Genomic DNA, 17,295 nt, shown 5'->3' with positions numbered 1-17,295 from the left:
TAAGTGGTAGGAAAGAGAACTGCAGATGCTGGTTTAAATCGAAGGTAGACACAAAATGCTGGAGTAACTCAGCAGGTCAGGCAGCATCTCTGGAGAGAAGGAATGGGTGACATTTTGGGTCGAGACCCTGCTGCAGTCTGAAGAAGGGTCTCGACCTGAAACGTCACCCATTCCTTCTCTCCAGAGAAGCTGCCTGACCCACTAGGATAAGTGGTAAGTGATTTTGAAGGAATCTGAGGGGGATCTTTTTCACCCAGAGAGTGGCGATTGCCTGGTACGCACACCTGAGAGAGTGATGGAAGCAGAGTCACTGGCAGCACTCAAGCAGTGATTGCACAAGTGTGTGAATCGCTGAGGCATAGCAGGACTCCTGGCCAAGTGCTGGAAAATAGGATTAATACGCATGGGTGCCCACTGCTCAGTGTGGACATGGTGGGCTGAATGGCTTGTTTCCATGCTGTAGGACTGTGTGACCTGATAGTGTTCTCGTGCATCTTTCAGCTTGTCTTTCAGGATTTGGGAGGTGGTGTCAAAGAAAACGGCCTCCTGCTGCTCACCACAACCACAATATGGGTTGGATAGGAGAATTGGATAGTTACGGTGGTAATGGGGTGACAACTAAGTGGATGGATAGCTTAGTCCAGGGTAGACTTTGTTTCATAGAACATAGAAAATAGAATAGTGTAGCACAGAAACGGACCCTTCTGTCTGTGCTGAACAGGATGCCAAGTTAAACTAATCTCATCTGCCTGTGCATGACCCATGTCCCTCTATTCCTTGCACTTCCACGTGCCTATCTAAAACCATCTTAAATGTCACGATCGTATCTGCCCCACCACCACTCCAAGCAGCACATTCCAAGTCCTCATTACTCCCTGGATAAAAATCTTGCCCCGCACACCTTCATTAAACTTTCACCTTGTTGCTATGCTCTCTTGTGTTGGATATTTGTTGCATTCAGTGCTGCAGTCATAGATTACGGACATGGCTGGCAAAGCTGGCATTTATTGCCCATTCCAAATTGAGGAGATAGTTAAGAGTCAACCAGATGGATGTGCCTGGAGTTCAGCACAGAGCAGAATGGATAAGAATGGCAGCTTCCTTTCCATGACATATTCAGTTCATAGAGTCATACAGCTTGGAAACAGGCCCTTCCAAGGGCATCGACCAAGATGCCCCATCCAAGCTAGTCCCACTTGCCCGACCCTGGCCCATATCCCTCTCCTTTCCTATCCATGTACCTGTCCAAATGTCTTTTAAACAAAACACAAAGTGCTGGAGTAACCCAGGCACACCCTCGAAGGGAAGAGGCAGGCGACACCCCAGGTCAAGATCTTTCTTCTTTTGGGCGGCCCAGTGGCACAGCGGTAGAGTTGCTGCCTGCCAGCATCAGAGACCTGGGTTCAATCCTGACTATGGGTGCTGTCTGTACGAAGTTTGTACGTTCTCCCCGTGACCTGTGTGGGTTTTTTTCCAGGTGCTCCGGTTCCCTCCCACACTCCGAAGACATACAGATTTGTAGGTTAATTGGTCTTGGTAAAATTGTAAATTGTCCCTAGTGTGTAGGATGGTCCTGGTGTAAGGATCGCTGGCCGGTTCGGACTCGGTGGGCTTGGTTCCATGTTGTATCTCTAAAGTCTAAAGTTCAGACCCGAAACGTTGCCCATCCATTCCCTCCACAGACACCGCCCGACCCCGTCGAGCTACTCCAGCACTCTGCCTTTTCTCAAGATTCCCACATCTGCGGTTCCTTGTGTTCCAAATGTCCTCTATGTGTAATTACTGTTGTTATCGTACCTGCCCTCAACACTTCACCTGATCAGCACTTCACAGAAAGGAGCATGGCTGCACTGCACAGTCGTGCCTGCATATGATCCATACCTCACACAAAGAGGCTGATCCTTAATGTCCACCGTTTCAGGTCTGAACTTTAGACTTTAAGATACAGCGTGGAAACAAGTCCTATGGCCAACCAAGTTCACACAGACCAGCGACCTTTAGTCAGAGGGTGGTGAATCTGTGGAATTCTTTACCACCAAAGGCTGTGGAGGCCAAGTTAGTGGATATTTTTAAGGCAGACATAGATAGATTATTGATTAGTACGGGTGTCAGAGGTTATGGGGAGAAGGCAGGAGAATGGGGTTAGGAGGGAGAGCCATGATTGAATGCTGGAGTAAACTTAATGGGCTGAATGGCCTAATTCTACTCCTATTCCTTATGACCATCCCTGCACTAGCACTATCCCACACACTAGGGACAATTTACAATTTTACCGAATACTATTAACCTACAAACCAGTACATCTTTGGAATGTGGGAGGAAACCGGAGCAACAGGAGAAAACCCACACGGTCACAGGGAGAACATACAAACTCCACACAGACACCGTAACTTCATACCCGTAGTCAGGGTCGAACCAGAGTATTCTCTGTTGCTCAAGACATATGACAAGGCGTTGCACAGATCCTCAGAACAAATAAAGTTTAAAGATCAATTCAATTGACATTAATAATCCCAGTCAAACTAATCCATGAAATCGACAGATAGCACCAATAAACTCCTCTTCCTGCCACCGTGATAACGAGAAGTCAGAGCACAGCGCTCCACTCTCATGACTGCAGGCTAATGCTGCCGCTTAGTGTAATGCCAGCACTACCTTCCAGGCAGTTGGCTCAGAGTAATTTCATTTTTCCCATAGGTTTTGTTAAATCTTTCATTAATACCTATTCCAGTTATTGGACATGATGAAAAAATGAATCCATGTATCATATATTTTGTAGAGATTAATCTTAAACCTTACAGATTTACTAGCCGGGGAATGAATCACTCATCACACTGTGACATCCTCACAGTCTCATCATTCCTCTTCCTACAGGGTGTACATCGAGGACACCTGCCACTGCCAGTCGGACGCTGATAATTGTCACTACATTCTTCAGTTAATTTGGCTTGTGACTTTTGCTGATGGATGAAACTTTATTTTGTGCAATTACGGGCTGCTTCTTGATGCGACGCTTCATCAGTTAATTTACTTCTTGGACGGATATATACATATGTTTGAAAAGGCCCAGCTATGTGATTTATACAGAGTTATGATGGTTTTGTTAAAAAAATAATTGCTTTTCTAACGATGGATTACTGTGCCAATGGGTGCAGCTGGAAAGTGCTTTCTTCCTGCTAAATATTGGTTAATTGGACCTCCGGAGCAGAACAAAAGCTATGGTAGCACGGATGCTTTTAGTTTAGTTTAGATTATTGTTACGTGCACCGGGGTACAGTGAAAGGCTTTCTGTTGGGTACTATTCAGTCAGCGGAAAGACTATACATGATTACAATCGACCTGTCCACAGCGGACAGATACAGGATAAAGGGAATAACATATATTGCAAGATAAAGTCCAGTAAAGTCCGATTAAAGATAGTCCGAGGGTCTCCAATGAGGTGGATGGTAGCTCAGGACTGCACTCTAGTTAGTGACAGGATGGTTCAGTTGCCTGATGACAGTTGGGAAGAACCAGTCCCTGAATCTGGAGGTGTGCATTTTCACACTTCTGTACCTCTTACCTGATGGGAGAGGGAAGAAGAGGAAGTGAGTGTGAGACTCGTCCGTGATTATGCTGGTGGCCTTGCCGAGGCAGTGTGAAGTGGAAATGCAGTCAGTGGAAGGGCGGTTGGTCTGGGCTACGTCCACAATTCACTGTAATTTCTTGCACGCGTGGATGGAGATGATTCCAAACCAGGCTGTGATGCAGCCCGATAAAATGCTTTCTGTGGCACATCAGTTGAAGTTGGTGAGAGTTGTTAGGGTCATGCCAAACTTCCTAAGCCTTTATTGCAAAATTGCCAAAATAAAAGGAGCTCCTCCTGACTGTTCACTGAGCAGATGCATTCTGACATCTTTGAATACGTTACTGCAATGAATCAATGAATAGCTGCCACAAACGCTTCAAAACAAGGGCTGCACAATGGTGCAGTGGTAGAGTTACTGCCCTACAGCACCAGAGACCCGGGTTCGATCCTGACTATGAGTGTTATTAGTGTGGAGTTTTTACATTCTCCCTATGACCGCCTGGGTTTCTTCCGGGTACTCTGATAACCTCCCACACTCCAAAGACGTGCAGGTTGGTAGCTCAATTGGCTTCGGTAAATAATTGTAAATTACCCCTAGTGTGCAGGATAGTACTAGTGTGAACGGGGTGATCGCTGGTCGGCACGGACTTGGTGGGCCGAAGGGCCTTTTACCGCGCTGTATCTCTAGACTCTAAAGTAAAACATGCCACCCATGTCACAAAGTGCTGGAGGAACTCCGCGGGTCATGCAGCATTCGAGGAAGGAATGGACAGATGACACTTCGTGTCCGCATCCTTCTTCAGACTCACGGAAGGAGAACTGTTGTGAGAAGCAGTGGTTTAGCAGTGGTCTAAACCAGGCACCTTAGATTCTGGTTGGGCCAGAATGTGGAGGTCTGGCAACAGAGCTGGATGCCACATGGGACCAGGTAATGGTGAAGGCATGTGCTGAGGAAAGACGTGAGTCTAGGTCAGAACATAGTTGAACAGCAGGAGAACAGTGGAAATCACAGAGGAGTCTCACTGAGCCCCTGGCAGAGAGAGAACCTGTTGAAAATAGGTAATTTTTCATTGCAGCAGTAAATGGAGACACATGAGCCTGCAGATGCTGGAAGCGTGAGCAAAACAGAAAGTGCTGGAGAAACTCAGCAGCTCAGGCAACATCAATGGAGGGTCAGATGGCCAATGGTCAGATGACATTTTGCGTTTTGCTCTAGATTCCAGCATCTGCAGTTCATTACATCTCCATGCCTCTCATGTCAGCAACTTGATTGAACAGTTTAAGGACTAAGAGCAGGGTAATGAGATTAAACGTGATGGGCAAATGAAACAGATTAAGGCAGAAAAAAACACAAAGTGCTTGAGTAGCTCACTGGGTCAGGCAGCATCTCTGGAGAAAATGGATAGGCAACATTTCAGATCAGAACCGTTCTTCAGACAATGTAGTTGCGCCTACAGATTCCTGTTTATGAGAGTACATAAGACAAAGGAGCAGAATTAGGCCATTCGGCCCATCAAGTGCACTTCACCATTCTATCATGCTGATCTATCTTTCCCTCTCAACTCCATTTTCTCGCCTTCTCCCTGTAACCTTTGACACCCTTGCTAAGCAAGAACGCGTCGTCTCTGCTTTAAAAATACCCGATGACTTGATCTCCACCTCCGTCTGTGGCAATGCATTCCACAGTTTCACCACCCTCTGGCTAAAGAAATTCCTCCTCATATCCATTCTAAAGGTACGTCCTTTTATTCTGAGGCTGTGCCTTCTGGTCCTATTGTCTCTATTGCGTTCCGATCATGATTTTGTGTAAAACATAACACCTATCTTAATGCGTAGCAAATGATGTGAAAAGGATCCGGAGATCATGTACAGATTTTGCTTTCACTGATTCAATGTCGTCTGTTCCAGATATATTGTCCAATCCTTGCTCGATATCAGGAGCTAGAAAAGGTGGTGTGGTGCAGCTCCTGAGTGATGAAGAACTGATCTGAATGCACCTAAGGATCTTCCTGCAGGGGAGGAATCCGTTCAGTTCGTCATGCCTGCATAACCATTTTAAAGAGCTGTACAATTTAATACCAGTTATCTCCTGTCAACCTGAAATTTAGTTCACCGTGTATAATCAGTGACATTTTTATACATTCCAATGTGATTGTACAGACACTGTACAGGACAAAAAGTGCTGGAGTATCTCAGTAGATCTGGCAGCATTTCTGGAGAACATGGAGAGGTGTTGTTTCGGGTCGGGAGTCTTCTTCAGACTGATTGTAGGATATGGGGGGGTGGTGAGAAAAACGCTGGAAAATGGAAGAGGCAGGGCAAAGAATGGCAGGTATTAGGTCAACACAGACAAAGGGTATTTTTTGCCAGGCAAATGGTTGGAACAAAGACCGGAGATAACCCCTACAATTAGTCCAAAGAAGGGTCTCAGCCTGAAACATCAGCTATCTATGTTCTCCAGAGATGCTGCTAGTCCTGCTGAGTTACTCCAGCATCTTGTGTCCTTTTGTGTATTAATCAGGGTCTACAGTTCTTTGCTTTTCCAGATACTTGTATTTCAATTCTGCACGAAGAAATTTATCTTCCGTAGAGAAGGGGACAATTATATTAAATGTGTGGCCCATTATTTTAAATATGTGATTTGACTGTAGTGCAGTGGCCAGAATCTTGCACAGCACTCTGAGCCCTGAGGAGTGATATTTATTAATATCTATTAGATTGACCCAACTCCCTTACCTTAAAGGGGTGGCAGGGTTGTGCAGCAGTTAGTGCAGCTCCCTCGCGACACTAGCGACCAGGTTTGATCCTGACCTTGGGTGCTGTCTGTGAGGAGTTTTGCACGTTTTCTGCGGCTGTCTGGGTTTTCTTTAAATGCTCCAGTTTCCTTCTGCATCTCACAGACGAGATGGTAGGTTGTCGAGCCACAGTAAATCACCCCTTAGTGTAGGGTTACTGTAAACTGAATCAGCGAGGGGTTGTAAAATGCAGACACAAGAAACTGCAGACCCTGGATTCTTGAACCTTAAACCAAAGTGCTGGAAGAACTCAGTAGTCTTGTAGCATCTGTAGAGGGAATGGCCAGATGGCGATTCGGGAATGGCCAGACGGCCCGCAACATCATATGCGCATTTCCCTCCACAGATGTTGACTGACCCGCTGAGTTCTACCAGAAGTTTGTTTCCTATCTCAAAGTGGAGTAAATGGAATGAAGGTAATGAAATTGTTTCCCTGGTGTCTGAAATTAGCCGATGAACCAAATGGGTCCAGTCTTTACTGTTATCAGAATGAGATCATTTTTACTGTCCTCACATACAAAGTTCAAGATATATTTTCTAAACTGCAGAAACTGTGCACTGCCACCTACTAAGTTTGGTCAATCTACACCCTGTATCCCTCTGTGTTTGCATCTTCATCAAAATAATACTTGTAATGTCTACCCATGTTGTTTTCCCAGTTGTGACAGTCCCCATTGCCCGACTCCTGCCCATCACACCTGCCTCTTCAAAATCTCCTGATCTAATTCAATGGTTACTAAGATACCAAGTGTTAACCACACAATTATACTCCCTATAACCAATCTGGCAATTTATTTCCAGCCGTTTGATTGAAATTAGAGTTGTTTTTGAAAATATTTAGCGTTACAAAGAAATCCTCAGAAATTTCGTGCAACTTTGTATTTTCCCTAAATTATCTTGATAAAATTCCTGGAGTGCCCTGTGCCAAATGTAAATGCAATGGAATTATAATGTTATAATAAACAGCATAAATATCCAGCTGTTACATACAGCTAAGAATGGTGTAACTAATTAACACATAGCTCATTGCCAGGAATGACTCATTGAGTGTATTTGGCCATATGGCCTGTTTTACTGTTGTGTTTTTCTATGTAATTCTGTGTAATTGTTCTTGTCCTCTTTCATTCATATCGTTTCCACGTTAAAATCAATCCTTTCCCTTCCCCGCCCCAGCATGTACACATGGGAATGCTGGCCGCAGTTTGAATCAGTAGCAAGGAAGCGTGTGGCTTCCACCCTTCAACTACTGGGGCTACAGATGGGAGGAAACTCTGGAGACATTTTGGAGCCTCAGTGGATATTTAGGTTTGAACACTGGAGGAGTGCCAGAAACAAAATGAGCATGAGCATTTCAAGAATTGAGGTCTTGGAAACAGTTAAATCTGAGTGAAAGATTTCAGGTCAAACACCTTCATTACAACTGGGAAAGAAAGAAAACCAGTTTGTTTTAAGTTGTAACTGGGTTGAAGGAGGGATGGAAGGGAGAAAGCGAGTATCTGTGATAACGTTTAATCAATGAACCAGTTGGATTTCTACACCCATGCCAGTCTTTTCTAGTCCTGGTTGCAAGTCACTAATTGCCACATTCATTGACATCAATGGTGAGATTTGGAAGCAGTGCTTCCTAGTTCAGAAAAATAACTCTTCACAGAAGGTTGTCAACACTGTGCTGCCTGTATGTTTTGATGGGCACGGTAGCGTAGCTGATAGAGCTGCTGCCTCACGGCACTAGAGACATGTGCTTGATCCTGACCGCGGACACTGTGGAGTTTGCAAGTTCTCCCTGTGACCGCACGGGTTTCCTCCAGGTGCTCCAGTTTCGTCCCACATCCCAATGACGTGCGGGTCGGTGGGTTGATTGGCTTCTGTAGATTATGCCCAAGTATGCAGGGAGTGGATGCGAAGGTTAGACAACATTAAAAGTAGTGAAAGGATGATCGATGGTCAGCGTGCACTCAGTGGGCCGAAGGGCCTGTTTCTGTGCTGTATCTCCAAACCAAAAACCAAATGCCCTCAAAGTCAATACCAATCTGTTGCAGATCTGCTGTGAAGTTTTGCGGTGCGTATTCTAAATGCACCTCCACAATGAACTGCCGTGTGTATTATTAATATGCCACTGCAATCAATATCACTACAGCGAATGGTCACCTATATTAATCTGCTGAATGCATTTTACAATGAATTGCCACACAATTTAACGCACTGATATGTTGTCATTACATTGAATCATCGAGCACATTAGTTTGATGAAGTCATGGTTTGTAATTATAATAAAATCGTCTCAATCATTAACACACTGATATTGTGACTTTTTTCGTCAATGTTTCTTCCTGCGTATTTGTCAGGGCCCTTGAGATCAAGGAAGGTATCTGTCCACTTGAGTTCTGTTAGAACTACAGACACGATCTTCACAGTGGTGAAATCAATCATTGTACATGCTCCTTGCACAGCATAGAAGCTCTTGTGAGAGGGTGAGTAGAAGGATATCAGTCATGCATAAATATTCATGCATTCAAAATAGGGTGAACCTAGCTGGCCAATTAATTTCCTGTTCATAAAAATTATGTTTTATATCTTATCTTTATATCCCTTGTTCGACACTTCCAAAAGCACCGTGCAGCTCATGAAACACTTTTGAAATGATGTGGCTGCTGTAATAAATTGATTTTTATTGTCAGCTGTGCCGAGAAACAGTGAAAAGTGCAGATAAAAATTTAGTGTAAGGGCCACGATTAGGTAAATTGGAAGATCGGGAATTTGGGAGGTCCGTTCAAGAATCTGGTAACAGCGGGGAAGAAGCTTCTTCCCCACTTGAATCTGGTGGTATAGTGCATTCAAGCTTTTGTATCTTTCGCCTGACAGAGAGCGGAGTAGAGAGGATGACCTGGATGAGTGGTCCTCGATTAGACAATAGACAATAGGTGCAGGAGTAGGCCATTTGGCCCTTCGAGCCAGCACCACCATTCAATGTGATCATGGCTGATCATTCTCAATCAGTACCCCGTTCCTGCCTTCTCCCCATACCCCCTGACTCCGCTATCCTTAAGAGCTCTATCTAGCTCTCTCTTGAATGCTTTCAGAGAATTGGCCTCCACTGCCTTCTGAGGCAGAGAATTCCACAGATTCACAACTCTCTGACTGAAAAAGTTTCTCCTCATCTCCGTTCTAAATGGCCTACCCCTTACTCTTAAACTGATTATGTTTGCTGCTTTGCTGAGGCAACGTGAAGTATCGATGGAGTCGAGGGGAGGGTGGGAGGTTGAGAGGTTGATTAGCATGATGGACTGGCCTACATTCGTAACTCTGCTATATTTTGTGGTCTTGGACAGAGCAGCTTCCATAGCAAGCAGAGCCATTTCCTGATAGAGTGCTTTCCATTACGCATCTCTAGAAATTGTTAAGAATCATTGGAGACTTGCCAAATTTTCTTAGCCTTCTGAGGAAGTAGAGGCATCAGTATGCTTTATTGGCCATGGAGTCAATGTGTATGGACCAGGCCAAATTGTTAGTGAAATTTACACTAGAAGCTTGAATCTCTCAACCATCTACACTTCAGCACCTTTGACACAGGCTGGGGCATGTACTCCATCCACCGCGCTCCCTGAAGTCAATGATCAGCTCCTTTTTAATGACATTGAGGGAGAGGTTCTTATCTTGACACCATCTTACTAGGTTCCCTATCTCCTTCCAGAATTTGACTGCACAGTTGTGAATGTATAGGGAGCATAGTAAGAGGCTGAGAACACATCCTTGTGGGCCATTAGTGTTGAGAATCTTTGTGGAGGATCTTTTCCCGCCTATCCTCACTGACTGCGGTCAATGGGTCAGGAAGTCAAGGATCCAGTTGCAAAGGAGGTGCTGAGTCCTTAGTCCAGGAATTTGAAGATGAGTTTATTTGGAATTATGGTGTTGAAGATGGATCTATAGTCAACAAATGGGAGACTGACGTAGGTGTCCTTGTTATCCCTTTAGTGCCAGGGAGATGGCATCTGCTACAGACCTGTGTGGTGGTAGGTGAATTGCAGTGGATCAAGGCTGTCTGGGAGACTGGACCTGATGTGTCCTTGGACCAGCCTCTCAAAGCACTTCTTGATGCCAATCACTCGACAGGGGTCATTAAGGCACGCAACTTTACTTTTCTTTGAGACAGGGATGATAATCATAGGGTCATAGCCATGGAAACAGGCCCTTGGGCCCAACTTGCCCATGCTGGCCCACATGCCTCATCTACATTAGTCCCACCTGCACGCGTTTGGTCCATAACCTTTCCTCTCCATATACCTGTCCAAATGTCTTTACATTTTTTGTATAGTACTCACCTCAAGTACCTTCTCTGGCAGCTCGTTCCATATACTCACCACCCTCTGTGTGAAAAAGTTGCCCCTCAGGTTCCTATTATATCTTTCCCTTCTCACCGTAAACCTATGGCCTCTGATTCTTGATTCCTCTACTCTGGTTGTTGATTTCAACAATTTATTAGAATACTCCCTAAACACTGGAATGAACCAAATTTATTACTAATAATTCTTAAACCAGTTACTTTCAGAAAGACGCTGGATACTTAGTTAAATGAGGGAATAATGTGCAGGGCTATGTGTAAAGAGGTGGAGTATAGGAGATGTTAAATGGCCATTCAAAGACTGAGCGGAACCACGATAAATCAAGTTGTTTCCCTCCGTGATTTCTTTTCTCGTTTGGGTACATTGAGTACAAACGAGTTCCTGTGACACATTACTTTGCCAATCAAAATATATCCGTGCCTGTAAAGAGATTGCACTGAATTCCCCTGGATAAATGCTGTAGCTTCATGGAGCATATAAATGAGCAGGAATAGGGCATTGAATCCCTCAGGCATGCTATGCCATTTAATAAGATTATTGCTGATTCCCAGTCTACCGCAGTAACCTTTCACCCCCTTGCTTATCAGAAAGCTTTCTGTTTCTGCCTTCAAACAGGCACAGCTTCACCTCATAGAGTCATAAAGTCATTCGACGTGGAAACAGGCTCAACTTGCCCACACTGCCCAACATGTCCCATCTACTCCTTGTGAGGAAGACCGTTCCAAAGACTCACGACCCTCAGAGAGAATAAATTTCCCTCGTGTCCATCTTAAATGGATGACCTTTTGTTGTTAAACAGTGATCCCTGATTTTGGATTCTCCCATAAATATCCTTTCCACATCAAGACCTTACATGATTCAATTAAGTCCCCTCTTGCCCTTCTGAATTCCACTTTTGGCTAGTCCAACCTTTCCTCATAAGGCAAACTCCCCATTCCAGCTAACAATATAGTTTGCATTCTCCAAGCTGTTTCTGATTTGTAAATATTCTTCCTCAGGTAAGACAGCATTTTACATGGTACTCCAGATTCAGTTTCAACAGTGCCTTAAATAACTCACAAGCATAATCTCCCAGCTTTTTTTTCAATTGTCTACAATAAACAAGAACATTCTTTTGGTCTTCCTAATTGCTTGCTCTATCTTAATACCAACCATTGTGATCCATAACAGATCCCTCTTCACCATTTAAATCGCTCACCATTTAGTTAATGTCCTTTTATTTGCCTTAAATAACTCAAGCACTATCTCCCAACTTTTGCATTCAATTCTACACAATAAACAAGAACATTCTATTGGCCTTCCAAAATTGCTAGCTCTAACTTAATATTAACCATTGTGATTCATAACAGATTCCTTTGCAACACTTAGATTGCTTACCATTTAGACAATGTTTACACTCAATCTATCTGCATCCTTTGTAATCTCCTTATGAATGATGTATTCACAATGTACTTTCATACTTCTCTGTGTCATGTGCAAATTTAGACACTTTATCTTCATCCAAATCAGTTTTATAGGCTGGAAATGACTGTCCCGAGCATTGCTCCTTGCACCCTGCAGTAAACACAGTTTCAGAACTTTGTTTCTACACACAGAGAAACAGGTACCTTATTTTGCAAAGTTCTGAAACTGTGTTTACTGCAGGGTGCAAGGACCAATGCTCGGGCCACATAGCAAGCACGACAATCTACAATCTCCCATTCACCTCTCCCCTGACTCTCAGTCTGAAGAAGGGTCTTGACCCGAAATGTCACCCATTCCTTTTCTCCAGAGATGCTGTTTGACCCTCTGTATTACTCCAGCTTTTTGTGTCCTTCTTCGGTGTAAACCAGCATCTGCAGTTCCTTCCTACACATTGTTACGATTCAAGTTCTGTAATGTTGACTGGTTTCCTACTCACTGATGCGGTCTGACCGTCTGACTTCTATTGCAGTGAAGGCACCCTCACTACTCGGCTACAGCGTGGCTTAAGACGATGGCCACCATTGGTAATCCCTTCTGATGGACAGCTTGGGATAGGCAACTCATATTTGCCTAGTGAGTGTCACAGAGTCATAGAATGATACAGTGTGGAAACAGGCCCAACTTGCCCACACTGGCCAACGTGTCCCAGCTACACTAGTCCCACCTGCCCGCATTTGGTCCATATCCCTCCAAACCTGTTCTATCCATGTACCTGTCTAACTGTTTCTTAAATGTTGGGATAGTCCCAGCCTCAACTACCTCCTCTGCCAGCTTGTTCCATACACCCACCACCCTCTGTGTGAAAAAGTTACCCCTTGGATTCTTATTATCTCTTTTCCCCTTCACCATAAACCAATGTCCTCTGGTCCTCGATTCACCTACTCTGGGCAAGAGACTCTGTGTATCTACCCGATCTATTCCTCTCATGATTTTATACATCTCAATAAGATCACCCCTCATCCTCCTGTGCTCCAAGGAATAGAGTTCCAGCCTACTCAACCTCTCCCTATAGTTCAGACCCTCTAGCTCTGGCAACGTCCTTGTAAATCTTCTCTGTACCCTTTTGAGCTTGACAACATCAATTAAAGTGACTTAAAATATTTTGGCTGTGCTTTGGCACTTTGTAAACATTGACTAATGAAAGACCTAGAGAGGATGTTTCCTCTCATGGCAGAGTCTAGGACCAGGGGGCATCAGAATAAAAGGAAGTACCTTTAGAATAGAGATGAGGAGGACTTTCTTTAGCCAGAGGATGGTGAATCTGTGGAATTATTTGCCACAGACAGCAGTGGAGGCCAAGTCGTTGTGTATTTTTAAAGCGGAGATTGATAGGTTCTTGATTGGTAGGGGGTCAAAGGTTTACGGGGAGAAGGCAGGAGAATGGGTCCTGCCGTGAGGATTAGTCATGATTGAATGGTGGAGCAAACTTGATGTGCCGAATGGCCTAATTCTGCTCCTATATCTATGAACATGAGCTAATCACCACCAGAAGGAACCCCATCACTGAAAGGTGCGTTGGGGCACTGTGTCATTCGTGAGCTTGGCACTGGAGAGAAGGATGAGGCAGGGGGACCTCATTGAAACACCGAATAGAGAAAGGCTTGGATAGAGAATATGTGGAGAGGAAGTTTCCACTAGTGGGAGAGACTAGGACCAGTGGGCATAGCCTCAGAATAAATGGGCGTATCTTTAGAAACGAGATGGAGGAATTTCTTTGGTCAGAGGGTGGCGAATCTGTGGAATTCATTGCCACAGATGGCTGTGTAGGCCGTTATAGGGTATTTTTAAGGCGAACATTGACAGGGACTTGATTGGTGAGGGTGTCAAAGGTTATGGGAGGAAGGAAATGAAGATCAACCATGATTGAAAGGTAGAGTAGACTCAATGGGCCGAATGGCCTACTTCTGCTCCTATGACTTATGAAAATGTTTGGCACAGACATTGTGGGTTGAACAGCCTGTTCTAGTGCTGTACTGTTCGATGTTTTAACATCTTATTCATTGCATTATATTACATCTAATTGGAGATTGGAGATGGAGAGACCTCTCCCAGTTATCAGAGCAACTTGAGAAACTTCAGGTCGGCACAGTGACACAGCCTATGAAGCTGCTGTCTCGCAGATCCAGAGACCCGGGTTCAATCCTGATCTCGGGTGCTGTCAGTGTGGAGTGGGTTTACTCTGGGTGCTCCGATTTTCTCCCACATCCCAAAGACGTGCGGGTTTGTAGGTTAATTGGCCTCTGTAAAAAAAATGCCACTTGCGGATTGAAGTGGAGATTACTAGAGGAGATCATCCACATGAGAGTGGATTAACATAGAACTAGTGTGAACAGGTGATCAGGGGTCAACAGGTGAGTCGAAGTGCCTGCTTCCATGCTCAGTCTGTAAACTAAACAAAACAGGAAAAGACAAGAATTCGCCTCGGTTTTCTGTTTCTAATCGCTGTGCAGCGGCTGTTTATGTAATGTGTGTGCAAGGCCAGGGATTGTCTGAGAAGTTGCTTGTAAAAACTGTCCTCAGGTAACAGGCTCTGTCTGTTACAAACGTCCTTAAGTCGATTTTACCCATGTCAGAAAATAAACAAACATTATTCAAAATGGTAACCATACATTCACTATAGTTTAAAGAAAGGCGTCAAAAACTGGTGAGAGAGGAAACATAGGGATGGTGTAGAAAGGAACTGCAGATGCTGGTTTAAACTGAAGATAGGCACAAAATGCTGGAGTAACTCAGCGGGACAAGCAGCATCTCTGGATAGAAGGAATGGGTGGCGTGTCGGATCGAGACCCTTCTTCAGACTGTCAGGGGAGAGGGAGATACAGAGATAAGGAAGTGTAAGGTGTGAAAACGAGACAAAGGGGAAGTAGTTCAAAGAAAATGTAGAATAGTTCATTGTTAGATCAAGGAAAATGGAAACATAGGGATGTTCGTAGGAGAGAACTTATGTACATACGTCGGGCTTCTGGTGGGAGCTGACTCTTACGTATGGAGTGTCCCTAAATCGTCCATAATGAGTTTGAGTTTCGTTTATTGTCACGTGTACCGAGGTACAGTGAAAAGCTTTTGTTGCGTGCTAACCAGTCAGCAGAAAGACAATACATGATTACAATCGAGCCGTCCACAATGTACAGATACATGATAAAGGGAATAACGTGAATAATATAAAGCAAGATAAAGCCAGTAATGTCCGATCAAAGATAGCCCAAGGGTCTCCAAGATAATAGCCCAGGACTGCTCTCTAGTTGTTGGTAGGGCGATTCCCAGATGAAAAGTCAGCACTTCAATTCCTTAGCATTCATGAAAATGTTGGGAAGCAATTTTTGACTGCAGGAGTCGATGGTTCTTTTTGCTATTCACTTAAGGACAAGCAGATGCCAATCTTTTTGAAGTATTTGCATACCTGTTAAAATAATGTAAAGCTTCTCTTGTCTATGAATAACTTAATCCGTTGGGAACTTCTGATACAGTGCGTCTCACTGACTTATAAACGTATGTGACCTTTCAGCTTATCGGCAGTAATGTGCTGGGTGGGTTTAGACTTAACCTTTACAATAATGTTCATTTTGATTAATATTTATCTGCAGTGAAGCTTGCTGTAAATGCCACCTCTCCATTGTCAGTGATAAATATCCATTTCGGCACAGTGATTGCAATGCAGGCTCCAGCAAGCTCAGGGCAATAAAAGGGCAATTAAAGCAGAGGCTAAATTGCCGGCCCACATTTCTCAGGGGTTGGGCTACAGAACAGTGCGGCCTGAACTCCAGTGGTGGGTACATTCCATGAGAACCAACCCATCTTTACAACAAAGAGAGACACAAAGTGCTGGAGTAACAGTGGGCCAGGCAGCATCTCTGGAGAACATGGATAGGTGATGTTTTGGGTCGGAACCCTACAATCAGTCTGAAGAAGGGTTCTGACCCGAAACGTCACCTATCCATACTGACTGGCCCGCTGAGTTACTCCGGGATTTTGTGTCTATCTTTGGAATAAACCAGTATCTGCAGTTCGATCCTACACAACCTGGTTTTCTACACGTCTTTGGAATGCAGGAGGAAACCTGGAGGAATTCAACAGGGAGAATGTGCAAACTCCACAAAGAATTGGCCTCCACTGCCTTCTGAGGCAGAGAATTCCACAGATTTACAACTCTCTGACTGAAAAAGTTTTTCCTCATCTTCGTTCTAAATGGCCTACCCCTTATTCTTAAACTGTGGCCCCTGGTTCTGGACTCCCCCAACATTGGGAACATGTTTCCTGCCTCTAATGTGTCCAATCCCTTAATAATCTTATATGTTTCAATAAGATCCCCTCTCATCCTTCTAAATTCCAGCGTATCCAAGCCTTCATATGTCAGCGTGCCGATGAAAGGATTATTCCACTGATAGAGACATACAGTGTGGAAACAGGCCCTTCAACCCAACTTGCCCACGCCGAACAACGTGCCCCATCTACACTAAACCTACCTGGTTTTGGTCCATATCCCTCTAAACCTGTCCTATTCATGTACCTGTCCAAATGTTTCTAAAACATTGTGATGTACTACAATGAGAGGTTGCAACCCTTGATTGTGAAAAGGGGCTGCTCCTAGAGTTTTGGCTGTACCTCACTGCCATGTTCCTGATCTTTGGTCACCCGGTACGGAGGGGGGTGTGTCGGTCAGGGGATCTCTTTAGAGTAGGGATACACCGAGTCCGTGTCGACCAGCGATCAACCGTACACTAGCACAATCCTACACACTAGTGACATTTACCAATGCCAATTAACCTACAAATCTGCACATCTTCGGAGTGTGGGAGGAAACCGGAGCACTCTGAGAAAGCCCATGCAGTCACAGCGGGAACGTGCAAATTCCACACAGACAGCACCCGTAGTCAGGATCGAACCCGGGTCTCTGGCGCTGTAACACAGCAACTCTACCGCTGCGCCACCGTGCCGACGTCTCCTGGTCGGTTTGCTCCTGGGCCTGGCCAAGACAGCCAATTACGGGTCCAGGCAGCGGGTAGTCAAGGGTTTTACCCAAGTTGATTGCCTGCCCCTCTTCTGGGCTTCCATCCATGCCTGTGCCCCTGGAGAGGGAGCACACAGTGTCCACAGGAACATTGGAGGCCTTTTAACAACGGTGGGAGCA

At 44.7% G+C, this 17,295-nt stretch overlaps 1 protein-coding gene across 2 annotated transcripts in view; it reads left to right on the top strand.

Moving 5' to 3' along the window:
- Positions 1-17,295, top strand: part of xylb (xylulokinase homolog (H. influenzae)) — a 219,325-nt gene that overhangs the window by 141,794 nt on the left and 60,236 nt on the right. Inside the window, exon 19 of one of the 2 annotated variants that reach the window (XM_078424331.1) lies at positions 5,477-8,626. The exons of the other annotated variant lie outside the window; for it this stretch is intronic. Within the exon in view, the coding sequence (XP_078280457.1) occupies positions 5,477-5,539 (63 nt within the window). The 3' untranslated portion in view covers positions 5,540-8,626. Of the gene's footprint in view, positions 1-5,476; positions 8,627-17,295 lie in introns of those variants that run through there. 2 annotated transcript variants of the gene reach the window in all.

Source organism: Rhinoraja longicauda, chromosome 2 (assembly GCF_053455715.1).
Source record: "Rhinoraja longicauda isolate Sanriku21f chromosome 2, sRhiLon1.1, whole genome shotgun sequence".
NCBI classification, from domain to species: Eukaryota; Metazoa; Chordata; class Chondrichthyes; order Rajiformes; family Arhynchobatidae; genus Rhinoraja; species Rhinoraja longicauda.
Note: the sequence above shows the minus strand (reverse complement) of the source record. Positions and strands in the feature narration are given on the sequence as shown.